This window comes from Eumetopias jubatus, unplaced genomic scaffold (genome assembly GCF_037043125.1).
Source record: "Eumetopias jubatus isolate StellerSeaLion01/CBP00866 unplaced genomic scaffold, mEumJub1_p1.0 scaffold_12, whole genome shotgun sequence".
Taxonomy (NCBI): Eukaryota; Metazoa; Chordata; class Mammalia; order Carnivora; family Otariidae; genus Eumetopias; species Eumetopias jubatus.
This window is the reverse complement of record NW_028274818.1, coordinates 29,554,215-29,581,756: the sequence shown is the minus strand read 5'-3', so window position 1 is coordinate 29,581,756 and position 27,542 is coordinate 29,554,215. Positions and strand designations below refer to the sequence as shown.

The following is a 27,542-nucleotide window of genomic DNA, read 5'->3' as shown; positions in this document are numbered from 1 at the left end:
TATATAAGGGAAAAGCATCAAGGAGTATAAAAAACTAAAAGCTTGTTTCTTTTAATAAAAGATTTGTTGATTTTAATAAAATCAATGCTCTAGGGGCACCTGGGTGGCTCAGTCAGTTAAGTGTCTTCTTTGGCTCAGGTCATGATCCCAGGGTCCTGGGATCAAGCCCCACGTTGAGCTCCCTGCTCAGTCGGGAGCCTTCTTCTCCCTCTCCTTCCTGCTTGTCCTCTCTCTTGCTATCTCTGTCGCTCTCTCTCAAATAAATGAATAAAATCTTTAATAAAAATTAAAAAAAATAAAATCAATATTTTAGCAACTACACTGTATAGAAATTTCCATTTCCAATTTCACTGAAGAAAAGAATATCAAAAGAAAGAAGGCTAGTGGTGACCAGGGCCTGGGGGGAACAGGTGGGGGGTGGGGTTGAGGGGGACAATGGGGAGTCACAGTTTAATGGGGACAGAGTTTCAGTTTGGGATGATGAAGAAAGTTCTGGAGATGAACAGTTTGATGGCTGTACACACTGTCAATATACTTAATGCCCTTGAAATGTATATTTTAAAATGGTTAAAATAGTGAATATTATGTTACATATATTGTACCACAATTTTTTTTTTAAAAAAGAGCAAAAGCAAGTTCAGACTTTTTAAAAGATAAGGTAGGATTAGCCCAGCCCATACTAGTCATTCTGATACCTCCTCCCTTCATCCTCTCTGGTCATCAAGCATGGTTGAATCGTTCTCCTTAAGACCCTCTCTGACGCACCCACACTGCACTTCTCTTACTTCAACCATCTCTGAACAGCATTTGCAAGCTATACTTCTCTGCCCCGAACTGGTTTTCCAGACTTGGGTCATGGTGAGCTCTAAAACTATGATTCTGTCAGGTCTCTCTCTTGTCTGCCTAATATTGTTAATGATTCCATATCCTTTAAGATAAAGTCCTAACTCTTTAGTATTTATTTATTTATACTTTACCAATTAGTTTACAAGGATACTGCTTAAATCAGGAATCTTACAATATTGCATGAGCTAAAGATGGGGCAAAGAAAACAAAAAGGTTACACTCCCCCATCCCGCTGGCTAACTTCCAACGGTCTCTGGGGACCCCATTCCAGGGGATGTCTTCTTGTCCCCTAGAAAACTTTGCTGATTCCTGGCTGGGACTAGGAGTCACCCCTCACCCCATAAACTGCACACAGTGCAGGACTCTGTCATGGCACCCCGTTACAACTATGTGTCAGCCCCATGAGATGATAAATTCCTCCAGTATAGTAGCTAAATTTCAGGTATTTTGTATTTCTAGTATAGTGATAGATTACATAATATCTGCTCAGTAAACGTCTGCTAAATGAATGAATGTACCAAGAGAAAAGATCATGTCACTAGAAATTAGCACCCAAAGAATTAACTGCCAGAGACTAGCACAATATGATTAACTCTCTCTTGTAGACCTCTCTCATGTTCTTACTATTTCATATCCACAAAAATACTTACTGTGATCTTTGTGCCATGAGCAACTCATTTTTTGCAAATTCAAAGTCTTTTGGACCCTCGCTTGTAAGAGTATCTCTACCGGATGGTCTTTTTCCTTTCTGGACTTCTACTGGATGATTAAATCTAAAATAATGATCTCCACCAAGAATCACCCGATCACCCTAAAGCACACAAAAAATTTACTACTTGAGGAGAGTCTGAACCAAAAACTTACATGGGACAAATAATTAAGTTCAGCAATTCAATACAGTCTAAGATTAGTAATAATAAATATAAAAATCATAGCAACCAACATTTATTAAATACTTTCTGTATGTCAATCACTATTTTAAACACTTTCCATATATGTGATCTCATTTATGTCTCACAACAACCCAGTGAGATAGTACTATTATCTCGATTTGAGGAATGAGGAAGTTAAAGAGCACAGAGCTTAATAATAACAATAAGCATTCACTGAGCTTACAATTTGCAGACATTGTGTTAAGAACTGTAGATGGATTATTTCACTTAATCCTCTGCTGCCCACAAAAGGTAGGATATATATGAAGTGACCAACTGTCTTGGTTTGCCTGCAACAGACTGGTTTATGCCTGTTCTCTCAATGTAATTTTTTTTAAGCTTTATTTATTTAAGTCATCTCTACACCCAACATGGGGGTCAAATTCAGGACCCCAAGATCAAGAGTCACCTGCTCTTCCAGCTGAGCCAGCCAGGTGCCCCTCTCCCAATGTAATTATTAAAAATGCTCTCAACAGTGTCCTGACTTCAGTGATATATAATCACCCTAATTAAATAACTTTTTTCAAAAGTCACATAGCCAATAACCAGGGCTTACTTCCAAAGCTCAGCTCTTTACTGCACACATAATGGTGCTGTCAGTAGTAAGCTCTTCAGGTACTGGTTTATAGTGATTTAACTTTTATCTTTGCACAAATGAAGGTAATTAATGAATTAATAGAAAAGAGAATTTTAGAACTCTAAAGTCCTTAATCTAGTTCACTACTTTATCTTACAGAGGAGAAAACTGGGACTCACATAAATTAAACAACTTGCCCAAAGTCAAACAATTTGTTAGGATTTAGCACTGGCTAACTTACATGATGTAATACTGTGGATTCCAAAATATGTTTTCCATTTATATATGTCTTTGCTTCTCCAACTGGGATGATACTCACTATTCCATCAAAATTTTTTATAGTACTGTTAAGATAAGAAGTACATTGTTAGAATTACAGGACAGATGAAAAAGAAAAAGGCAATACAAGATAATCCTGCTTGGATTATTCCTTTGGTATTGATTCATATCAATTTGTGACAAAAATAACTTAAAATTATTTTATTTTGCTCCAACTACATTTTGAAGTTTTGGCAAAAAAGCCTGAGCAATCCCATCCATCAGTGCTGGGAAGAATTTTCACTGCATGTATTTTAACCATAACTACTTTAAAAAAAATACCGACCCTCTCCCCAAAAATAAAATAAAATGAAATAAATTCCAGGAAAAAGCATTAGAATATTGACAATGGTTACATATGAATGAAACACTTTTAAGTGTTTTATTTTTTTAATTTCTGGTTTTATGTATGAGTTTTAAAGATGAAAAGAGACAAACATTCTCCTCTCATGAAAAGTAGGGTAATACAGAAGAAAGAAAAGCATGGAGATAAAAACACACTACTTAGTCATCTAATTAACTGGACCCTGACACTATGGAAAATCAGTTATAAATGCTACATATTCCTTTAAGTCTTTTTATTTGGAGAATAGGAAAGACACTCCAAAGTCCAATTCATCTTTGGATTAAATTGACAGAGAGGGAAAAAACTGCAGCAAAAGCTGAGTCCTAACCCAAAACCTCTAGCTGTTGATTAGGCTCTAAGATCTATAATTAAAGAATAACAGTTCAGTTGTAGCACCTAGAGAAAAGAGTCTGGAAGGAATAGCTCACCCCTCAGCAGTATGTCCCTCCCACCAGTCTAGTGTTTTAACCAGGTAAAGGTTTCAACAGGATCTACTTGTTCTGATTCCTTCTCTCTCCTAGGTCTTTCAAAATTCCTTGGCCTGGCATCCTGAAACCTCCACAATCTGGCTTCACCACCAACATTCTTGATCCATGATTATTTCCCCATAAGAACCACATCTTACTCTTTTTTTTTTTCCTTAAGATTTTATTTATTTATTTGTCAGAGAGAGAGAGAGAGAGAGAGCAAGTGAGCACAAGCAGGGGGAGCAGCAGACTTCCTGCTGAGCAAGGAGTCCAATGTGGGACTTGATCCTAGGACCCTGGGATCATGACCTGAGCTAAAGGCAGACGCTTAACTGACTGAGCCACTCAAGTGTCCCAGAACCACATCTTACTCTTAATCATCCATATCAGTACCCTGAATTTGCCTTGACATCAGCTTCTCTCTTGAGTCATTTCTCCAACATAGGAAGAATGTTACCTCTCTCATCCTTCAAGGCCCAACTTAAATGCTAGAAGCTTATCTTTTTAGCTCAAGCGAGAAGTGGATTTTACTCCTAAGCATTAAGAATGCAAGTCCCATGTAACATTAATATATATTGATAGATACCGAAGTTCTTTTATTCATTAAGCCCTCATGTGCCAGATAGGTCTCAGCAATGAACACAGACATGAAACCAACGGTCATGAAGTTCATGGTGTAGTGAGTAAGACAATAGTGACGAGTGTACTAAAAGGGGAAATACAGAGTGCCAGGCAAGCAGGGGACTTCCTACTCCCCTACTGGACTAACACTTTGGGATTATGTTATGTATCTTTGTCACTGGTGCAAATAATACTACACTTATTTGTTATAGAAAACAGTCAACTAATAGAAGAACAAAAGGACCTGAAGAAGAAGGAGATTTGCATACCAGATATAAAGACATTATAAAGCTCAAATAATTAAGACTATGGAGTACTAGTGAGAAGAAAAAGACTGCGTTTTTGGTAATTTTTGATATGAACACTTCAGATCACAAAAGAACCAATATACTATTTAATATATGATATTAGCAGAATTGGTTATTCACATGAGAAATAAATGAATTCAGACCCCTACTTCACACCAAACAAAAAATTCTAGGCTACTTAAGGGCTTAAATGTGAAAACAAAACTTCAAAACATCTAGAAGAAAAGTTAGGAGAGGGGCGCCTGGGTGGCTCAGTCAGTTATGCATCTGCCTTCAGCTCAGGTCATGATTGCGGAGTCCTGGGATTGAACCCCACATTGGGCTCCCTGCTCAGCGGGGAGTCTGCTTCTCCCTCTACCCTTCCCCCCTGCTTGTGATCTGTCTCTCTGTCTCTCCCTCTCTCTAATAAATAAATAAAATCTTTAAAAAAGAAAAACAGAAATGAAAAGTTAGGAGAACATCTCTATGACCTCAATGTGGAAAGGATTTCTTAAACAAGACCACAGTTGTTGTAATGGGAAAAGACTGATGCTGTATACTACAATAAAACAAAGAGCTTTGAACCAATCATAAGGCACCAAAAGAGAGTGAAAAGATAAGCCACACACTGGAAAAAAGACACTTGCAACAAATAAAACAAAGGCTTGGCAATCAGAATATATAAAGAACTCTTATAAATTACTAAGGAAAAAACCAAACAATCCAACTGAAACATGGACAAAAGACATGAACAGGCAAGTCCTAGAAGAGCAAATTAAAATAAGCAATAAATACATGAAGAGATTATTAAAGAAACGCAAAATGAATCCACAGTGAGATAACATATCATGTTCACTAGACTGGCATAAATCCAAGTCTGCCAGTACCAAGTGATGACAAGGATGTGGAGTAATAGACACTCTCAATGGTGTGGAAGTAAAAATTCATAATCATTTTGGAAAATAATGTGAAGTTACCAAGTAAAGTTGAATAAGACATACCCTATAACCTAATATCTCAAGTATTTTTAGATATAATTTAAGAGTGTTTCCCAAACTTTAAAAATTATTATAGCATAATTAGAAAATTGTAATATTTATACAGCAGATTGTGGTCAATAGTTTGCTCACAGTTAGACATGACTAGTCTGGTAGGTAAGGCCTCCTAAGTTCCTACTGGCTAACCATTAAGGGCTCATATCTCAGTTTATTATCTGGGAAACTCACTCTAGAGAAACTCTTCACATTTGTACCAAGAGATATGTACACGAATATGCATAGCAATATTGTGATAGCAAAAAATTAGAGACAACCCAAATGTCTATCAAGAAACAGATTGTAATAATTTAAAGGTAGATAAATGCACACAGTAAGATCCTTCACAGCAGTAAAAATAAAAGAACATCAAAATGAATGAATCTTGAAAACAACATGAAGCCAAAGCAGTTTGCATAAACTATCATCCCAACAATATGTATATAATCATTCAATTCATATGAACAAAATTCACATGAAACAAAAAATTTTTAATTTGTCAATTCAACCAAAAATCCTGCCATATAAGATGGATAGAAGTTTAATTTTATGCCAATGATTATAATTCTAGGAAAAGAAATGACCCCTCAACTAACAGATCACATACACCAAAACAGAAATAGAGAGCATTACATTCTACCTCATATTGACAGCAATTAACCTATCTTCCTTACAAAACACTCAGAATGTCTGTTTTTCTTGGCTAAAAGATGCATTGGAAGGATTATACCAAAGACTCAGTATAAATGAATGCCTCATGTGAAGGAAATCATACATATCAAGATATGGAAGCCTACTAAAAAAATGAACAGGAGCCTTTTTATTTTTAGAAGAATAACATACCAATGATCATCAGCAATCAGCACCCCAGATAACTGAATATCATGGCTTGAGTTTGGTTTATACTTTCCAACTGTCGTCGTTCCTTCTTTTATCATATATAATAGCATCTCTGATAGCTGAGGATCTTCATTGAGATTGACAAGGTTTGGCAAATGGTTGTCGATTTGAAATGTAATTCCTGCTTTCTAGTGGAAGTCAGAAAATAAATTAACCTTAACAAAAAGCAAATTAGTAAATCCACCTAAAATAAATGGTCTACCTTAAACATTAAAATCACTGTATGTGAAGTCTCAATAAAGGTTTCTTAGAATCTCTCTTTCATGATTTCCCCATGACTGTAACCATCATACTTCTTAGACTTTTAAGCTATGTTGCCCTTTCTTTGACCTCACAATCCATCACCCTCAAACTGTGCCTTTTCTTACTGATGGTCTTTAGAATGGATCAGTTCCTTTTGTTGCATCTTTGCTGCCCTCACCTTAGTTCAGACCCTTATTACCTCATACTTGAACTACTGCAGCAGCTGCCTGATTGCCCTGTCAATAATTTATCGTTTTCAGTTCATCTTACATCCTACACCAAATCAATTCTCCTGAAAGGGTATTCTCAAAATGTCAACTCCCCAGTCAAACATTTTCAATCACTTCTCTCTTCCTACAAGATAAAACTCAAATCACTTAGCCTGAAAATCAATAAACTAAACATAACATGCCCTGCCCATTTTATCTCTGTACGACCGTATACAAACTGCCGCTCCAATGAATCTGATCCGCACACCTTCCTCCGAGCACACCTTAAACTTTTGCACCTTTACTCTCATACAGTTTTCCTTTCCTAGAATGCACTCTTCCTTTTTTCTACCTATCAAAATCTTACCCAGGTTTCAAAGCCAAATCTTCAAAACTCAAATCTCACCTCTTTGTGAGGCTGGACTCACCATTCCCAAGGAATAGTCCCCCTTCCTCTCAATTCTTATAGTACTCTGTCTACCAGTCATTCGAAATATTTCCTTTACTGCCAATACCTTTGCTCTTGACCTGAGCTCTCCAATCTCTTTTAGAACCTCATTCCATTAAGGAGTTTTGATTCCTATAAAAAAGTTTATGTGTCTTCCATCCTTTAAAGAAACAAAACCAAAATGAACGAAACAAAACTTCCCCACAATCTCACAGCCCCTTTCTCTGACTTCTCACTAGAGGCTTTCAGAGTTTACATGTATGGCTCTATCTCCTTAGTCACTCCTCAACCCACTGTCATCTGGCTTCTTTCACCACTACGATGACTTCATAATTTCACAATGCAATGCGCACATCTCAGAAACCTGGGCATCATTCTTGACTTTTCCATTTTCTCAACATACACACACACACAAAAAAATACCCTCTGAGCCTATCAATTTTAATTCCTTTCTCTCTTTTGAATCCAACTCCTCCACTAGCCATTCCCACTGCCACTGCCTTACTCAAGCTCTCACCACCTCTGGCCTTCACCATGGCAACAGCCTCCTAGATGAATAACCTTCCCAGCCAGCATCAGTCTTTCCTCCCCCAAATCCACCATTACCAGAAGAATCTATTTAAAACACAAGTCGGCTCATGTCACTTCCTTTCCATTTAAAACCCTTCAGTGGCTCCCAGTCACCTAAATTTAAGTTCCTCACTATGTCATGATCTGAGTCTTCCATTTCTCTGCAGTCCAATCTCTGTCACCAGCACTAATATACAAGTTCTGAATTCTGTGGACAACCAAGCTGTGCTGTCCCTTCCTGCTTCTGAACATGGGATTCCTTGCTTAGAAATCTTGACTTCGGTAGCCTAACAAAATCTCGCTTAGTTGTCCTTTTCTCTTTGAAGTCCTCCTTAATAACCATCCTCATCAAAGTTAATTACTCCCTCCTGTCTCCTGCTTCTCTTCCTTTTACATGCTTTTCATTGCCTTAGGTTGAACCGTATTGGACTCCCGGTGTTCAACCATTTCTTACCTAAAAAATGGCAGCATCATATGGTTCAACCTAGTCAAGTCACACTGCATTTCAGTCATCTATTTACATGGAAAACCTCCCTTTAGATTACATGCTCTTTGAGGGCCAAAACTACATTTTATTCACCTTGGCCTACCCCATGCCTGGCACAGAAAAAACATTTAATATTTGTTGAACCAAAGTGAATAGAATTAGATGGTTTGTTTATATTTTAACTTTCCAACATAGCTATGGGCTCTAAGTATATTAGAATCTTGATCTCAACATTCCTTTATACTATTTCTCTTTATGGTATTGCTTGGCATAGAGTCAGTATGCAAGGAGTATTTGAGAAATTAGATTTACATATTTACTATCATCTTTATTTAATTTTCAAATCAGTTTAGAGAGTTGAAATGATACCTGTAACTCCTTTGTTTCTTGAAGTTTTCTTCTTTCAGCTTGTTCAAATTTTTCTTTCCATGCTCTTTCCAAAGACAAAATAATAGAGTTAAAAATATCCAGATGCATAAGATTGAGAATTAAAGACAATAAAGATTAAGAAACCACTTAGGAATATTTAAAAAATGATAGTCTGGGGATGGACTGCTCTATTCATACAAAAAGTATGAAAACAGAGCCACAGACCCCTCCTAAAGTCCTCCCTCTCCACCAATCTCAGCCCCACCAGTCCAAGGATTCCAGGCAACACACTGACATCTAAAATATTGACTATATTCCACCTTTGCATTTCTGCCATGTCTCTCTCCTGTTGATGCAGTTTCATTCTTAAGGATGTTATTTCTTGCCGGCACAGCCTATATCTGTCAGGGTCAATATTTCGCCTGTTTCTTTGAGCAGCTTTTAGCTTTTCGATTTCCGCTTTCAATTCTAAATATTTGTAAAAAGATGCATGATTAATAACATTTGATATATAATCATTACCACAGTAGGCATAATCCTCCAATCTTATTTCAAGTTTTAAATATACTAAATAAAATAGAATATTTATAGAAATCAATTTTACTTTACTTACATTACCTATACATTTCTACTTAGTCTTAACCTGAAAAAGTGCTCCCATCTTTATGAATTTCCCCCCTCATAAGTTGTATGGCCAGATAATGTATTGTTCAAAGTGGGACACTTTTGAGAAGCACGTTATTAATCACACTGATGCAGCAGACATAAACCAGGATTGTCCCAAGGCATACCTTACTTATAAAGACATGTTGGATAAAAATCAAAGATTTTTCAAGCTGGAGTTCAGAAGACTTATTTTTAATGAAAATAGCCCTATTTGTGAAAGAGAGGGGAATCCAAAAGGGAGATGATGGGCTGTGATACAGCCAATTCGTTCTTCTCTGGCCTGCTTGTCTGAAGACTATTCATCCTCTGCTGCTCAAAAGGGTCAGAGGATAAAGGACTATGAAAAGATGGCAGTTCCACATATGCAAAGAGAAAACTGCTCAAATCAAGGTTCCTTGCAGGTACTCAAGTCCATCCTAAGCAGGTGATTCCCAAGAGATACACAGAAAGTAGTACTGAGTATAAATGAAGTTAGGCCTATGCTAAAAACTCAAGCCTTTAATCACTGTCCCTTAGATCAATGAACTAAGCAAGAGTAGAGCTGATAAACAGAATGACAATGGAGGAAAAGTCATAAGAGGAAAAGGCTACACACATCTATGACTCAGTCTGTAAGATTATTTTTCTATGCTTGCTATTCCCCCTTTACCTACTCTCTATTTTCTGTTTGTTTTCCCTTTCCTAATTCTCCTTCCCATCGTTCTTCCATCTCTCTTCCACCATCATGGTAGAATGATGACTAGTATCTACTATAAGTAGGTATGAAAGAAAAATCTTTAATTTTCTTAAATTGCGTATTTTCATGACTGAAATTAATACTGAGATTTAACTGTTAAAAAATAATTAAATGTTTAGAAAAATCTTCACCTCTAATTAACTTAGCATTCATATCTTCATTTACTTTGGCGATATTGACTATCATACGGGCTTGGCTGGCATATCTCAGTGTGCTTAATGTTTCTTCAATGTTGTTGGCAGCAGGACTGATGGTGGCGATCATTGCAGTTTTGGAATTTCCACCCAGACTTTCTTTTAACAGCCTTCAAGGAAAAGAAGTTATTAGATTTTGTGTCTACAACAACCTAATAGCAGTAATTATGTAGAAAGCACAAAACAAATTAATAGGGTATATAATACAGTATTATCCTCTTCACTCACATACCATTCAGGACTTTTTATTTATTTATTTATTTTAAGTAAACTCTACACCCAACGTGGGGCTTGAACTCATGATCCTGACATCAAGAGTCACATGCTCTATGGACTCAGCCAGCCATGCACACCACCATTCAGAACTTTCATGGTATCTGTACTTATTTTTAGATCTCATGAACATTTTGTTTTCTCTTATACTTTTTATAAGAAACAGTAACTGAAGCAAAGATTTAAAATATGGTTAACCATCAGATATTTAGTAAGATACCACTTCCCACTCCACAGACTAGACTGTGAACTACTTCAGGAAAGAAACTATGTGTGTTAGTCATCTCTGTATTTCCAGTGCTACCACAACCTTTAGGAACAGGCACTCAATAAATATTGAAAATGATGAAGGGGCATATAAACAAAAATTTTGTTTTCTACAATATGCAAAAGCCTTCTTTTAGAGGAAAAAGGATAGTATGAGACTAAAACACCTATCTTTATTAATACAGAATGAATTTCACTATTCTTAGCTTTCAAAAGGCACCAAGAAAAAAAATCAGATTTTTCCTTAAATGTTTTCAGGTGACAACTACATTCCTATAAACCAATTATAAAGACACATAGCGGTTGGGGGGCCTGGGTGGCTCAGTTGGTTAACCGCTGACTCTTGATTTCGGCTCAGGTCATGATCTCAGGGTCCTGAGATTGAGCCCCGCAACAGGGCTATCAAGTAGAGATGCAGCCCTTATGAGAATTATATATTAATAGCTTATCATAATTGGATATTAAATCTATACAGATGGGGCGCCTGGGTGGCTCAGATGGTTAAGCATCTGCCTTCGGCTCAGGTCATGATCCCAGAGTCCTGGGATTGAGTCCCACATCGGGCTCCCTGCTCCTTGGGAACCTGCTTCTCCCTCTGCCTCTCTCTCTCTCTCTCTCTCTGTCTCTCATGAATAAATAAATAAAATCTTTAAAAAAAATCTATACAGATGTAATTTGAATGTAATGTATCTGATTAATGAAAACATATTCATTAACAAAAATACTTATTGAACACTTAAATGCTAGTCAGTGGGTGCCACACAAAACGATTTCACTTTACACACATAGCAACATGTTTGGTGGTAACATATATGCTCAAACATTAAGCACTAAAAACATTAAGTATAGTACTAGTTGCTTACACTAATACAGCACATACTATGTATTAAGAGTATTATAGTAATTATTTAATCTTCACTATAACCCTAAAAGGTAGGTATTGTTATTATCCTCATATTACAGATGAAGAAAGAGACTAGAGCATTGAGTGATTTGCCGAAGTCACAGAGCTTATAGGATGCAGAGCCATGATTCAGATCCACATAGTTTGACTCTAGAATTCACACTGCTAACCACCTGTTCTCTGTCCCAAGGCTATATGAAGTCAGTCTATTCTTTTCCCCATAGTATTCACTACATTTTATACAATTCTCTGTACTTCAAAAGATACTTGCCATGTAAGAACAGATTCACGGTAAGGAATAAAAACTCTCTTTCGGTTTGCTTGTTCAGAAAGTGCAGATATAACCTTTCCCAATGTGAGCAAGGACTTGTTAATACTCACACCTTCCTGTACACAAGATAAAAACATCTAATTTAAAATAACTGCTCAGCAATACATTTATTTCACAAAATATATTCCTTCCCTTATATAATTACTAAGTAAATATTTTCTTCTATAAACTACCAATTTTCATACAACTCAAAATTTACTTATTTTCTTTGAAAAGTTAAACATAACAAAAAAGTAAAGATCTCTCTTTAAACCACAGCAATGCAGTCTATAAACTACAGATAGAGTTTTTGTTTTTGTTTGCTGTTGTTAAATATATTTAGTTTGCAATCTCCTAAAAATAATGCCCTAGGGAATAAGTCTTATTAAAATGAGAAAAGTCTCATTTAAAAAAAAAAAAAGATTTTCTTTTAAGTAATCTCTACATCGGCATCGGTTCGAACTCACAACCTCAAGATCAAGAATCACATGCTCTGCTGACTGAGCCAGCCAGGCACCCCAGAAAAGCCTCATATTTACCTTCAGTCGATCTCCACTAGTTTGAGCTGTGGAGCAGCGCTCACTGCCTGCCAGATCTATCAGGTTTATCCGACTCGTTATTCTGTGATCATGTTCCTCCCCTTCCACAGATTCCGTCTGTAGCAAAAAGACATTAATATAATATGTCATAAGTTTGTCCATGACTTGCTATCGATGTAAGTCTTGAAAGGGAAAGTTATACAAGATTACAAACCACTCATTTATTTTTGAAACTATCCCTTCACAAATGTGTGATCGTTTATAATTTATAATAAACATTCGAGAATAGGGGCGCCTGGGTGGCTCAGTTGGTTAAGCATCTGCCTTCAGCTCAGGTCATGATCTCAGAGTCCTGGGATCGAGCCCCACATCAGGCTCCCCCTGCTTGTGCTCTCTCTCTCTGTGTCAAATAAATAAATAAAATCTTTAAAAAAATAAAAATAAAAAAGTAAACATTCAAGAATACATGGAGCAATGCTTGCATTATGCCAAAATAAAAGAAATTACTTTAAAGAGATAAAAACTCACAACTACCCGATTATATTAAGGAAACAACCATAAATAGAGCAAAAGCTTAGTGTACAAAGTTATTATTTATCTCAGCATGAGAGGAGCAAGGCATTTATTTATTTAATTTATTTAAGTAATCTCGCCACTTAAGATAGGGCTCGAACTCATGACCCCAAGATCAAGAATCACATGTTCTTCGGACTGAGCTGAAGGCACCCCAAAGGAGCTAGGTATTTAAAAGCAACATAAATGGCCCACAGTAGAGGAACTGGAGTAGTCAATGGAATATTATACAACTATGAAAAATGATTATTTGGCAAAGAATTTTAATGGCATAAAATTATTGAAGATTTTGTAAATTTGTGTAAGTGTTATTATAAAACAACTAAAATATTATACACCAAAATATTTAGAGGGGCTTTGAGTAGTGGAACCTATGGCTAAATTTTTAAAAATCTTTGACTTTCTGATATGTTTTTCCAAATACTATACAATTACCATGTATTGAAAACATATCATACATTAATGTTATTATCATATTAATATCAATGATATCATAAATTAATAATCATATATTATTGTTTTCAAACAGTAAAAAAAAAAATACTGCCATATATACCAAAAGTCATTCAGTTACTGTGTACACTAAAATTCAATTATGTTATATATTTATGTAATCATACTCTTAAAATAATCAAGAAAAAGAATACCTTGGTCTGGGTCATCACCAGGGTGAAAACCGAATGCGATCGGGAGCTTTTATCATTCATACCAGTAGCAGCAGTCGCTCTTTGTTTATTTCCCAGTTCTAGCCAACTCTTACAAGAAAGAAGAGAGGGAGGTCAGAACTGCAAACTAAAATTTATTGGAACAAATTAAGAAAGAACAAAGTTAAGCATGTTTGGCAACATATACGCACTCTATAATCTGTTTATGAAATGAAATTAATAAATGTCATTTAATAATTTGTATTCCCATTGTCAATTTTGCTTCCATCACAGATATCTGAATCAGGAAATTATACCTCTAAAAGACTATTTCAATAACACTAAGCTGCTATGATAGTCAATTTTTATTTTTACTTCAGAAGAGTAATTCCTTTGAAGTTTAATAAACAAAATCAGCTCATAATGAATTAATAAGAGTAAACTTTTATTTATGCAAGTAGCAATTAAGGAGAAATATTCTTATGAATACTTATGATTATGATCTATCTAATGGAAAGAAGATAAAACACAATCAATCTTACCTGGATATCAGAGTAAGAACTGACAACATTCCTATTTTTAAAAGAGAAAAAGACAAAATTGTTTTTACTGATAATTATACTTTTATTCTCATAAAATAATAATACGCTTTCAATTACATAATTACTCTCTGAAGACCACAATTGAATAATTCATAAATCATACTGACTCTCAACAGAATCTTCCACTATCTCCATTCTTAAAGGGTAGAAAATGTTTTTTTACCAAAAAGTATGTCTTTTATTAATGAAGCAGTTTAGCTATTAACATATTCAAGTCTAAATCATGAGACCGAAACATATACTTGACATGTGTAGGGGTGGGTATGCTAGTATGTATGGGTCTCAACATAATCCCAGATTTATTGAATGGAGCTAAATCCATATCTAATCACTTTCCCTTTCCTTTAACAAAGCATTTGGAGAGTTGAAAGATGAAGTAAACAACTCTTAGCATGTTTCACACTCTCAACACTAAACTCATTTTAGCACCTTCTCCCCTCTTCAGCTTAAAGTAATAGATATAAAAAGCAGCTCAAGAGGGAAGGCTTAACTTAATGAGGAAAGGGGATAAAAGGGAGAAAAATCAAATATTTCACACACAGTATAACTCAGGCACCTTACAGGTGCTGTGAAAGATATAAACAAATACAAAAACAAGAAGCTAACACTCTAGTTGGAAAGAGAGGAAAAATTAATTGAATACTATTAAGGGTAGGAGGTTAAATAATTATCCAGACTTTCAAAGTTGGGGAGGCAAATGAGAACAACATTCATTCTATTCATTACTTTTCTCCTCCTTGCTTTTGCTGAGCCAAACACTTACATTGACAAAGCTTCAACATATGGTCCAGAGACAGGATGCTCCCTTATTCTCAGCTAATAGAAGCAAACATTAGCATTATTAAGGGCATAACAAGTATTTCATATAAACACAATTTTAAATGACCTTTTCTTCTATATTTGGAGTTTAAGGCAAAGAGATTTGCCTTTACTTGATCCAGAGATAAATATAAAAGTTCTCACAAACACAAATCTGTAAAGCATTGACACTGCTTCAGTGTCACAAATTTTTCACAATATGCCACAGTTCACTGTAGGCTCAAATATCTTACTAGTTCTTATTCTTAAGACATGCCGTAGCCATTATCTCTATGCTTTTAAATATTAGCTCTCTAAAATATATTCAGTAAATTTCAGACAGTTAAAATTTTTTCCAGTTTTACACTGTATGTTTTAAACTTTGTAACTAGAAATTTAAAACACTTTTAAGTCAAAGAAGAAAATGCCAAGTTTAAGATTCTTTTTTTTTTTAAGATTTTATTTATTTATTTGACAGAGAGAGACACAGCAAGAGAGGGAACACAAGCAGAGGGGGTGGGAGAGGGAGAAGCAGGCTTCCCACCAAGCAGGGAGCCCAATGCGGGGCTCGATCCCTGGACCCCGGGATCATGACCCGAGCCTAAGGCAGATGCTTAATGACTGAGCCACCCAGGCGCCCAAACACATGATTTTGAATAAGTCAAGTGACCTCTTTAGATTTTAGTTTCTTGCTCTCCAATGTCCTTTTCAAAATTAAAAATTTTACATCCTTTTAAAGAAAGGACTTTATTTATTTGAGAGAGAGCATGCAAGCAGTGGGGAGGGGGGGAATGCAAAGGAAGAGAGAGAATCTCCAGCAGACTCTCTGCTGCACTGAGCGCAGAGCCCCATGAAGGGCTCATTCCCACAACCATGAGATCATGACCTGAATCAAAATCAAGAGTCGGAGGCTTAACCAATTGAGCCACCCAGGCACCCCCAAAATTTTACATTTTGATAGCAGTTTTTAAAAAAGATTATGTAGGGGCACCTGGGTGGCTCAGTCGGTTAAGCGTCTGCCTTCAGCTCGGGTCATGATCCCAGGGTCCTGGGATTGAGCCCCACATTGGGCTCCCTGCTCCGCAGGAAGGCTGCTTCTCCCTCTCCCACTCCCCCTGCTTGTGTTCCCTCTCTCGCTGTCTCTCTGTCAAATAAATAAATAAAATCTTAAAAAAAAAAGATTATGTATTTGCGGAACTTCCTATTTCACAGAAAATATTATGTACAAGATACCAATTTACTAAATAATCTATTAAGATACATATTCTATAATAACAATACAATTTTTAAACTTCTGCTTTTTGGCTTTCAGGATTTTGTGTTTGATTTAAGTGGTCCAACTAAATCTTGAAACAAATATTTAATATTTGCTTTAAAAGAGGCTAAATTTAATAATTTAATTTCCACTAACAATAATGTTTAGCTTATTTACTATTTACTCATTTAGACTATAGATCCCAAGCATTTGCTATCATATAATAGCAATTTTATTTATTTTTTTTAAAGATTTTATTTATTGGGGCACCTGGGTGGCTCAGCTGGTTAAGCAACTGCCTTCGGCTCAGGTCATGATCCCAGGGTCCTGGGATTGAGCCCCACATTGGGATCCCTGCTCAGTGGGGAATCTACTTCTCCCTCTCCTGCTCCCCTGCTTGTGTGTGCTCTCTCTCTTTGTCAAATAAATAAGGATTTATTTCAGAGAGAGAGGGAGAGCACAGAGGGAGAGTGAGCAGCAGATTCCCCACTGAGCAGAGAGCCTGATGAAGAACTCAATCCCAGGACTCTGAGATCACGATCCGAGCCAAAGGAAAACGCTTAATTGGCTGAGCCACTCAGGCGCCCCTAATAGCAATTTTAGTAAAATTGAAAGCCATATAGATCATCTTGAGAACTAGTATAACTATATGCATTTATAAAAACAAATTAAAAACAAATCATAAATTGTTTTAATCTTACTGGTTGCTTTCTCTGTCCGTTTTCACCTTTACAAACCAGAAGGTCATGAATTTTTTCATTATATACTTCAAAAAAGCTCATTTCAAGGTGGTAGCTGACCTAGTAGGAGGAATAGAAATACAGCATGCAACTTATTTTAAAAATCCTTGCATTTTTTGCAAATTACATATCTGATAAGGTTCCAGGATCCAGAATATATAAAGGACTCTTACAACTCAACAGCAAAAAAAACAAACAACCCAATTTAAAAATGGGCAAAGGACTTGAACAGACATTTCTCCAAAGAAGATAAGTTCTACTTACTAAGATCTCTCAAATGTTCAACCGTGCAGTCACTACCTTAGTCTAGCCCCTTGTCATGCCTTCCTTACACAGTTTACAAGTCCCATAACTGGTCTTTTTGCATCCAGTTCTACTTCCTTTCAATCCATTCTCCACACTGCAGCCAGAGCTATATATTTTTTTTTAAAGAGCAAAGATGATCACTTGACTTCCCTGCTTAAAAGCCTTCCATAGCTTTCTAGATTCCTGGAAGCAGGGGTCATAAAGTCCTTCACAAGCTGAGTTCTGCCTGCCTCTCTGGTTTCATCTTTTGTCACCCTCCACTCTCAAATTCCATGCTTAAAGCAAAGTAAACAATTTATAGATTCCCAAAGGCTCCCTACATTCTTGCTTTCAAAGCTTTGCACATGCTGCTCCCACTGCCTAGAATGTCCTTCCGCCTCTTCACCAAGCTAATAACTGCTATGTTTCCTTCAAAAATAAGCTCAGTTGTCCCTCATCTAAGAAAACCTGGCTCCCTCTAATCTTATATATTCTCAAAGTGCACTGTTCTTACTCTATCATAGTATTTATTTCAATTTATTTAACAGTAAGTTGATTGTACTTGGCTATTTACTGATTCATTCCATCTTTATACTCTCCTAACTACAGGGACTGGGTCTTTTAACTCCATATTCCCAAATCTTGCACAGTATTTCCCCAATTTCCCTTATCATAAGAATCACTAGGGGGAAAGTACGAAAACTATAAATTCCCAGGTATAGCCCAGATCAACTAAATCAGAATCTCCAGGAGAGATTTTTTTTTTTTTAGCAAGTGTACACACACACACACACACACACACACACACACAATCAAACACACACACGAAAAACTGCCCCGACACATTTCTGGTAATTCTTACGATCAAGCAAATTTGGGGAAAAGTGATCTAGTGTTCAGCAAACAGTGGATGCACAGTAACTACTGGCTGCATGTACGGATGAATAAGAGAAAAGGGAAGCCAGTACAGACTTTTCAGGTGTAGGGCAGCGTAAAGAGCAGCTTTCGAAGCTGAATCTGGGTTCAAACTTCAGCTTCACTACTCTCTGCTTCATGTTGTTTTGAAGTTTATGTCTACTGTCCTTAGTTAAGTCTGTGTACCTACCTGACTATAAACATGTAACTACATAACTGCCACATTATAAGCCACTACACATACATAAAAGTAATAAAGCCGAAAAAGCTAGAGAAGACAGAAGAGATGATCCTTCTATCACTGCCCAACAAGGAGAATTTATTCTGAAATTTTGAATCTCCAACCTCTCATCCATACCACTGTTCCAAAGGAGAATGACCTAGAACTTAAAATTACATCTTCCATTATTTCCTTAGTGGTGTTGACTCTGATTTTAATTTGACTGTTTCCTAGTCTAATATGAAGGCTTACAGATGAGAACATACCTCCTGAGTTTGTTTTTTGGCTACTTGAGCAAAAAGATCTTCACAAAACCTTGGAATTATTCCTGGTTCTTCACTAAGTCCCATCATCCTGGAAAATACATAATGAATGGCAGGGGTGGGGGTGGATAAAACTAATTAGTTTTTTAAAATTCTCTTTGGGGAAACGGGTTGGGGGAGTGAATGGGAAGCAAGCTAATTAAACTGTGTTATTAATATCTAATAACCTAGGCTCTGAAGTCAGATCTTCCTGAGTTCAAATCTTGATCTCACCACTTATTAGCTCTGTGACCTTAAACAAGATACTTAACCCCAGTAAACCTCAATTTCCTCTTCTATAAAATGGGAATAAATAAGAGGTATCTAATTCAGAGAGTTGTGAGAAAGTACAAGCAGAGCCTTTAATATATATATACCATTTATTAGATGACTACTTTTAATTCTCACAATAATATTTATAAAATAACCTCTCCAGGCTTGGGTTTACACAAGACATATTATGTACAGTAAAATGGGCCAATGACACTTACAAAGTAAACAGTATCTCCTGCATAAGCTGAAGCTCAGAGGTTAAGTAACGTGCCCAAGTTTGCACAGAACCAGTATATAAAATGGATGAGATTTGAGCCCAGATCTGTGTGGTTTCAAAACTACATTCTTTCTATCAAAACTACATCGTTTCTCACCAAAGACTGAAACATTCTCAATAACTGTACTTGGAATAACACTTACGTATATGATTTTCCAGAGCCGGTCTGACCATAAGCGAAGAGACAGGTATTGTAGCCTTCAAAGGCACGCTCGAGGAGGGGTACTGCTAGCGTCTCATAAACAGTCGTCTGGCTAGCATAGTTGGGATGGCATTCATCAAAAGACCAGAATGCAACATCATAAATAAAATTATAAACTTGTTTCATGTCCGGATGTTCCACAGCTATTTCTTCCCCATTCATGAAGACCACCTGGGATGCTTTTTCAATCTTCTCTCTTTACAAAGAAGCACAGAGAAAAATATTAAGTTACTGTGATTATTTTGAGTATTATTCCATAGAATATAATAAGAACCTCAAAACTAGTTAAATACCACATTCCTCCAGAGCAAGATAATTCTTTAGTTTTATGTGGAAAATGTAGACCAGCTAACATAATTATAGTGGGTTTCCAAATATAGATTTCCTACAGCTCCAGAACCACCACTTAAAGGGAAAATGGTGTCCCAGATCTCTTGTCTGAAAAATCATCCTACTTTTACCGGATTTCCCATCTTCTTCCTTTTTCTCTTGAGCTCTCCCTTCTCCCATCCCACCCTCTATAATCTACCTATACTCTTCAGTCCAAATCTGGAAAATTTTTAATACATTTTAAAGATGTTTGAGGTGCAGATCTATATAAACCTGACATGAAATGCAAATATAATTTCAACCAACTCAGTTAAATGTAAGTCTCAATCATAAATCTCTTTGGGCTACTGCTTACTGTTACTGTTAATCCAAAGGTCCCTCCGTTAGATTATCTCCCTTAAAGTCATGGATTTTCATGTGCATCCTTCTTCCAGCTCAGACTTAGGTAGAAATCTTTCACTTACTCTACATCTGCAGAAAAATATTATCAGTCCTTGTCTGGCCCAGATATCCCTTTTTGCCCCCAACTCTGCTTTAGATCACAATTTATTCTGGAATCCACCTGCCTCTTCAATGTGACAAGTGCCCCACCACCCCTGCTATCAGCCCAGTTTACATGGCTTGTCTGATGAGTCTGAACTCAGGTACTTGGTTCCTTACTAAGTCATCCGTTGTGGGGTTTATTCCTACCAGCTCTGTTCTTTCTGTTGCCTCTCGTCCTACCGTGACCCTTGAGGCCTGTCTTTGAGGTTTCCCCATTCTCTCCAGCCAACTCACCCTCAGTTCTCTCACTTATCACTAACCCCACATCTTCACGAACAGCCTTTAAAGCACTGTATAACTTACCTTTTTTCAAACTAGGGGTTCCTGCCCCCACAGCAGCAGTCACCATATACTCTCACATCTTGCTTAGATATACAACAGAGTTAACAACTATGAACTCTGAAGTTTTTTCGCGGTCACGCCACAAAACATTCAAAAATAATTAAATGCCACATTCACATTTTGTCATGTCCATCTTTCTCAGCCCTACCTGAAATCTGTGACTATCTCACCCACAATCACTTCGGAGAGAGATTTTTTACCATCAACATCAAATCTAATAAATCACTGCATTTATAACTACTATATATCAGAGATGACAATGGGGATGATACTATGCTGGATGGAGTTTGGGAAGGACCTCTTTGGGCAATAAGTGACCTAACAAGTGCTCTTTTTAAGGGAAACACAGAGGAGCCCGCCAAGCATTGCAGATTTGAAAGCAGACTGCATTATAGACTTAAGTCATTCTGACGTTTTCAAAGTAGCAGATCTAAAGAAATTTACATTTGCAAAAGATGGTGATTTCAATGTTTTAATTTTACACCCAATCATCAAAAATAATGAGGGTTCTACAATTAAACCTGAAATTTCTCTCTACATAGAAATGCCACCACCAAGCTTGAAGATGCATGAATGCACTCACTTTCCAAAGGCAGAGCGGAATTAGACACATTACATGTCAGTAGTTTGGCCTTAGATTTTAAAAGGTGTAACATACCTCTTGCTGAAAGGCCTCACACGTACTGCCACTGTCACTTGACTGTTCTCTACTTTTAAGGGGTCTGTTTCTATAGAGGTGTTCCGACCTGTTGTTTCCTCTTCAAGAAGGAGTGTATTTTCTTGTGACCTTTCCTTTTCATTTGCTAGAAGAGAACTTCTTGGCTTTTGTTTAACTTGGAGGCTAGGCACCCTATTTTTCAGTATCGATGCAGCTGGGCTTGTAAGCTGTGGCATGCCACACTTCGGTGTCCATTTGTGTCCTACAATGTACTTTGTAGGTGTTCTTTTTTCTAAGCTTTCAAATTTATTTGAATTTTTTGCCATATCCTTCCCAATACTTCTATGATACAAGTTTCCTGTTCCTGGCACTTTGATGTTCAACTTGCTCTGAAGAGGCTTTGTTGCCAAGTGTCTGGATGGAACAACTTTAGTCTGACTCTGGGAATCAGTGGGTGCTCTATTACTTAAGTATTGAAGTGCGACATGTTCATTTGCCCCAAGGAGGGCAGAAAATGTTTCTTTGTGTTTTTCATCAGACATCATTTCAATGTCTTTTTGGTCTTTGGCTAAAGGTACAAAAGATGCAACAGAAGAGTCTTTACCATTATTTACAATTGTTACCTTTCTCCTCGTTTCCAGGGAAGCACAATCATTTTCTGTTGGGTTTCCCACATTCTGTGTTGTTTTCCACTTTTCCACACAATCTGTTTGAGCTATTTTCCACTTTTCCACAGAATCTGTTTGAGCTGTTTTCCACTTTTCCACAGATTCTGTTTTAGCACGACGTTGTAATGTAAGACGTGTTTCTGCAGTTTTTTCAGTTGAGTCTCCCAATTCACTGCCAAGCAAAGATGATTCTTTGTTCCTTGTAACTCTTCTCTGAAGTGCCAATCTACCTGCAGGGTCAGGGGTAAGAGGTACCTCTCCTGTTTTTTTACAGGCAGAAATCACATAAGTACTATTTATGTCTCTGATTTTACTTGCAGATCTCAATAATGGATCATCATTTTCACATTCTGACATACCCGAATTCAAATGCAGCTTACGTCTGCTACTATGGGTGAGGCTATTCAGTGATGAACTCTTTTGGGAAGAAGGTATACCAAGGATATCCCTGTTATTTCTATTATGTGCGGTATATACTGACATTGTGGCAGCAAGTTGTTTTAAAAAAGAACGTTGGTGAAGAACCGAAGCTCTTCTTTAGATGTTCATTTGACTTCCAGCCATATCTTATGTATCAGTTTCCAATTATCTGCTAAACTGTAAAAAAAAAAAAAAAATTAGATTGTAAGACTCTAAACAGGCATTAAAAAATATGAGAACCTTCCATTGTGAAAGTAACTTCCCAGAGGAATGAATACGTTAGAATAAATCACAATCTCCTCCTCAGATACTGTTCCCAAGCAGCTTCAGACAAATCTCTGCCTTCAAAGAGCTTATAATAATTATGCAACAAATATTTATTAAGGCCCTATTATGTGCCAGGCCCTCTGATAGATACTATGGATTTCAAAGACAAGACCCTGTTCCCATTTCCTTAGTCTAGAAGGAATACACAGATCACAGACTTCCATTATACCAGGACAAAGAGGCCAAGTGACTTAAAAGATATAAACAGTGCATGTCAAAGAAGATATTCGAATGGCCAATAAGCACATAAGAAGATGCTCAACATCACTAATCATTAGGGAAATGCAAATCAAAACTACAATGAGATATCACATCACACCCATTACGATGGCTACTAACAAAAAAGCAAGTGTTGGCAAGGACATGGAGAAATTTGTACCCTTGTGCACTACTGGCGGAAATGTAAAATGGCACAGCCACTGGGAAAATAGTATGGAGGTTGCTCAAAAAAACTAAAAATAGAATTACTATATGACCTAGAAATTCTACTTCTGGATTATCTAACCAAAAGAATTTTATTTTTTTTTTAAAAGATTTATTTATTTATTTGAGAGAGAGAGAATGAGAGCGATAAAGAGCACGAGAGGGAAGAGGGTCAGAGGGAGAGGCAGACTCCCTGCCGAGCATGGAGCCCGATGTGGGACTCGATCCCGGGACTCCAGGATCATGACCTGAGCCGAAGGCAGTCGCTTAACCAACTGAGCCACCCAGGCGCCCCTAACCAAAAGAATTTTAGAAGCAGGGTCTTGGGGGTGCCTGGGTGGCTCAGATGGTTAAGCATCTGCCTTCGGCTCAGGTCCTGGTCCCAGGGTCCTGGAATCGAGCCTCACGTCGGACTCCCCGCTCAGCAGGGAGCCTGCTTCTCCCTCTCCCACTCCCCCTGCTTGTGTTCCCTCTCTCGCTGTGTCTCTCTCTGTCAAATAAATAAATAAAATCTTTAATAAATATATAAATAAATAAATAAAAGTAGTGTCTTGAAGAGACTTTTGTACGCCCATGTTCATAGCAGCATTATTTGTTATAGCTAAAACATGGAAGCAAACCAAGTGTCCATGGACTGATGAATGGCTTACCAAAATGTGGTATTTACATACCATGAAATATTATGCAGCCTTATAAAGAAATTCTGCAATATGCTACAACATGGATGAATCTTGAAGACATAATGCTAAGTGAAATAAGTCGTCACAAAAAGACAAATATTGTATGATTCCACTCACATGAGGTACTTGGAGTAGTTAAAATCATAAAAACAGAAAGTATAATGGTGGTTGCCAGGGGCTGAGGCCAGGGGAAAATGAGGAGTTATTGTTTAATAAGTACAGAGTTTCAGATTTACAAGATGACAAAGGATTATGGGGATGGATGGATAGTGGTAATGTCTGCGCAACAATGTGAATGTATTTAAGGATATACACTTTAAAACGTATATGTAAAAACATAATACATGTTATGTGTATTTTAAAACAATAAGGAAAAGAGGGGGAGGAAGGGGGGGAGGAGGAATGTGCATGTCAGCAAAGATTTTTATTTAGTACTCTCTGTTTGCAGATTAGGAGAGGGACTAACAGAAACCCTGGCACCTAAATCAAAGACTGGATAAAGCACTTGGTAATACCTGTTGAATGTATGTTAAATACAGGAATGCCTGGTGGAGATTAGTTTGAGAGGGGTCACAAACAGAGTATTCCCAAATAAATACCATAGACAATAACTACAATAAGTAAATTAATTGCTTCTGTTGAGAAAAATTATGCAAGATTAGATAAGTAGACAGCTTGCCCTCTAGCAGTTAGACAACAAAGTAGACAGGTGTGTATATAAATATGTCAACAACATCTATCCAGCATTAATGGTTTAAAAGAAAAAGAACAGCAGTGACAGCTAAAAGGTCTGGCTTCTAGTCAACTCTGCACCAAACCGGTAATATTGATGTAAACAAGTCTTTAAATTTGCATGCCTGGTTCTAACTTGTAAAATGACACTTGCTCAAACTATTCCATAGATACTGCTATGCAGGAATATAATAGAAGTTAACTTTTAAGTAATTTAAGGTTCTAAATAAGGAATAATCATTACCACCACCACCACCACCACCCCCAAAAAAGGAAAAAAAAAATCGTCAGGATATAAGCACCTGCCCTCAACCTTTTAACTAAAAATATAGAATGTTCCTATTACGGAAATAAATTTAAAGGCAAGAAGATTCTGGAAATTCTACCGCAGCTAAAAACTATTTGCCACTTACAAAATAGCGCTTTTTGTTTGGGAAGTTTCGCTACGGGAGTTTAAAGAGGAGTGACATGAATAGAAAGAAGGAAATTAAGTCACAACCAGAACCAAAAGATTCCCGTGGATGGGTTCTCAGCTAGTCACTCCGAGGGCTGGGACGGCGAGTGTACCTCTTAATGCCAAACGACTGGGCGAGCCTTTCAGTGGGTGAGGCTGCGGGCCGAGGGGCCCTGAAGTCCAGCTTCCCAGTCCCCACAGAGGTGCCGCCCGCGCGCGTTCTTCGGTGACCCCTTCGCCGCCAACCGGGATTTCGGGGCCGGTAGGGGACTCCGCGCTAAGGCCTCCGCTCGCACCTCAGCGGTCGCCGGTACAAAAAGCGCCCGCACGCCACCACAACACAGATACTTCGCCCCTCTGCAGGGTTCCCCACTCTCGAAGACCTCCTAGAGAATGTCCACACCACTCACAGCCTCCACCGCGGGCTCCGAGGCCGCAATTTGAATGGGCGCCCTGCTTTCTGATTGGCTGCCGGACGTCGCGTCGACGCCGCGCCCTCGCCTCCTCCCGCCCCCAGGAAGTGGCGCTGGTTGGGTAGCAAAGATTCTAAACACCAGACCCGCCCCCCACCTCCTAGGCAACGGGGCCCGCCCCTCCCCGGGCTCCGCTAAGTCGTGGAGCTTGGGCTCTTTTTAAATCCGACCCTTGGAAGGGGCTGGATTCTGAGTCGCACCGGGCAGCCGCTAAGATACATTTTTATTTTTTTAAAGATATTTATTTGTTTATTTGACAGAGACAGATAGCGAGAGCAGAAACACAAGTAGCGGGAGTGGAAGAGGGAGAGCAGGCTTCCCGCCGAGGAGGGAGCCCGATGTGGGACTCGATTCCAACAACCTGGGATCATGACCTGAGCCCAAAGCAGACGCTTAAAGACTGAGCCACTCAGGCGCCTCGCTAAGATGAATTTTATTTTTTATTTTTTTATTTTTTTAATTTTTTTAACTTTTTTTTTAAAGATTTTATTTATTTATTTGAGAGAGAGAGAGAGAGCACGAGAGGGAAGAGGGTCAGAGGAAGAAGCAGACTCCCTGCTGAGCAGGGAGCCCGATGCGGGACTCGATCCGGGGACTCCAGGATCATGACCTGAGCCGAAGGCAGTCGTCCAACCAACTGAGCCACCCAGGCGCCCTAAGATGAATTTTAAATAAGAAGAGTGTCAGTGACACTTTTGTCAATCCTCAGTCTAAAAAAAACCATGGTGTATCCACCTTACAATGAAGTTATAAAAATGGCTATTTGTCCTCAAGCTAAGCATAATAATTAACGCGATTCTAGTATTTCCTATGCAAAGCAAGGAGATAGAAAGTGTACTAAATGTACATGGAATTGTTTCATTTAATCCTAAAAATTTTATGAGGCAAATAATATTATCCCCAGTTTCCAAACGAAGTTTAGAGTTAAACTTGTGAACAAGCAACCAGCAAGTAAGTGGTGTAACTAGAATTCCGAAGCCACTGTCATAAGATTACTCAGTTTCAATATATATTCCAATAAGATTTTGAAACACAAAAAAAGTAGCAAAAATACATTCCGAAATATAACGAGATCAATGGGAGACTCTAGTCAAACAGATGTTATAAGGCAACAGTATTTTTATTTTAATTTTTTTCTTTTTAATTTTTTAATTTTTTTGAGCAACAGTATTTTTTCTTATTTTTTAAAAGATTTTATTTATTTATTTGTCAGAGAGAGAGAGAGAGTGCAGAAGGCGGGGTGTGGGGGGGAAGAGGCAGGCAGAGGGAGAAGGCTCCCCACTGAGCAAGGAGCCCAATGTGGGACTTGATTCCAGGACCCGGGGATCATGACCTGAGCTGAAGGCAGATGCTTCACCGACTGAGCCACCCAGGTGGCCCAAGCAACAGTATTTTTTAAAGGGCAAAAAGTGCAGGTAATGGTAATGTATTCAGTGGGATAGAAGGGAAACCAGAAGTGGCTCCAACTATATAGAAAAACTGAATGGATGATAACGTACTTATTCTAAAACTCACTCTAAAAATCATTCTAAAATTAACGAAGATTAAGTTATAGAGAAACCATCAGAAAAAAGAATATATTTATCAGATCTACGGGAAATAGTCATTCAGTTTATAGTAAAAGATATGGCAAAGGGAAAGACTGACAATCTCAAATACATAAAAATTTTAAACATGTATAATTGGAAGTAATAATGAAATGATAAAACAAGCTAACAAGAAAAATATATTAAATATAACAGATGCAAACATTTATTTCAGTTTTACAAAGAAAATAAGTTTATAAGTAGAATAAGAAAAGAAACAATATAAAAATGGGCAATGGTATTTCACACAAAAAGAATCAACCTACACACAAAAATA

The 27,542-nt window shown here is 37.5% G+C and overlaps 1 protein-coding gene across 1 annotated transcript in view; it reads right to left on the bottom strand.

Moving 5' to 3' along the window:
- The window catches only part of KIF14 (kinesin family member 14), a 55,896-nt gene extending 30,475 nt beyond the window's left edge, over positions 1-25,421 (bottom strand). Inside the window, exons 1-16 of the mRNA XM_028120253.2 lie at positions 25,320-25,421; positions 21,503-22,767; positions 19,571-19,825; positions 18,842-18,929; positions 17,117-17,215; positions 15,126-15,178; positions 14,303-14,333; positions 13,764-13,871; positions 12,544-12,660; positions 11,966-12,081; positions 10,188-10,360; positions 8,975-9,122; positions 8,655-8,718; positions 6,272-6,456; positions 2,597-2,699; positions 1,497-1,657 (exon numbers count right to left, since the gene is read on the bottom strand). Of these exons, the coding sequence (XP_027976054.1) occupies positions 1,497-1,657; positions 2,597-2,699; positions 6,272-6,456; positions 8,655-8,718; positions 8,975-9,122; positions 10,188-10,360; positions 11,966-12,081; positions 12,544-12,660; positions 13,764-13,871; positions 14,303-14,333; positions 15,126-15,178; positions 17,117-17,215; positions 18,842-18,929; positions 19,571-19,825; positions 21,503-22,653 (2,852 nt within the window). The 5' untranslated portion in view covers positions 22,654-22,767; positions 25,320-25,421. The remainder of the gene's footprint in view (positions 1-1,496; positions 1,658-2,596; positions 2,700-6,271; positions 6,457-8,654; positions 8,719-8,974; positions 9,123-10,187; positions 10,361-11,965; positions 12,082-12,543; positions 12,661-13,763; positions 13,872-14,302; positions 14,334-15,125; positions 15,179-17,116; positions 17,216-18,841; positions 18,930-19,570; positions 19,826-21,502; positions 22,768-25,319) is intronic.
- Positions 25,422-27,542: the final 2,121 nt, after the last annotated feature.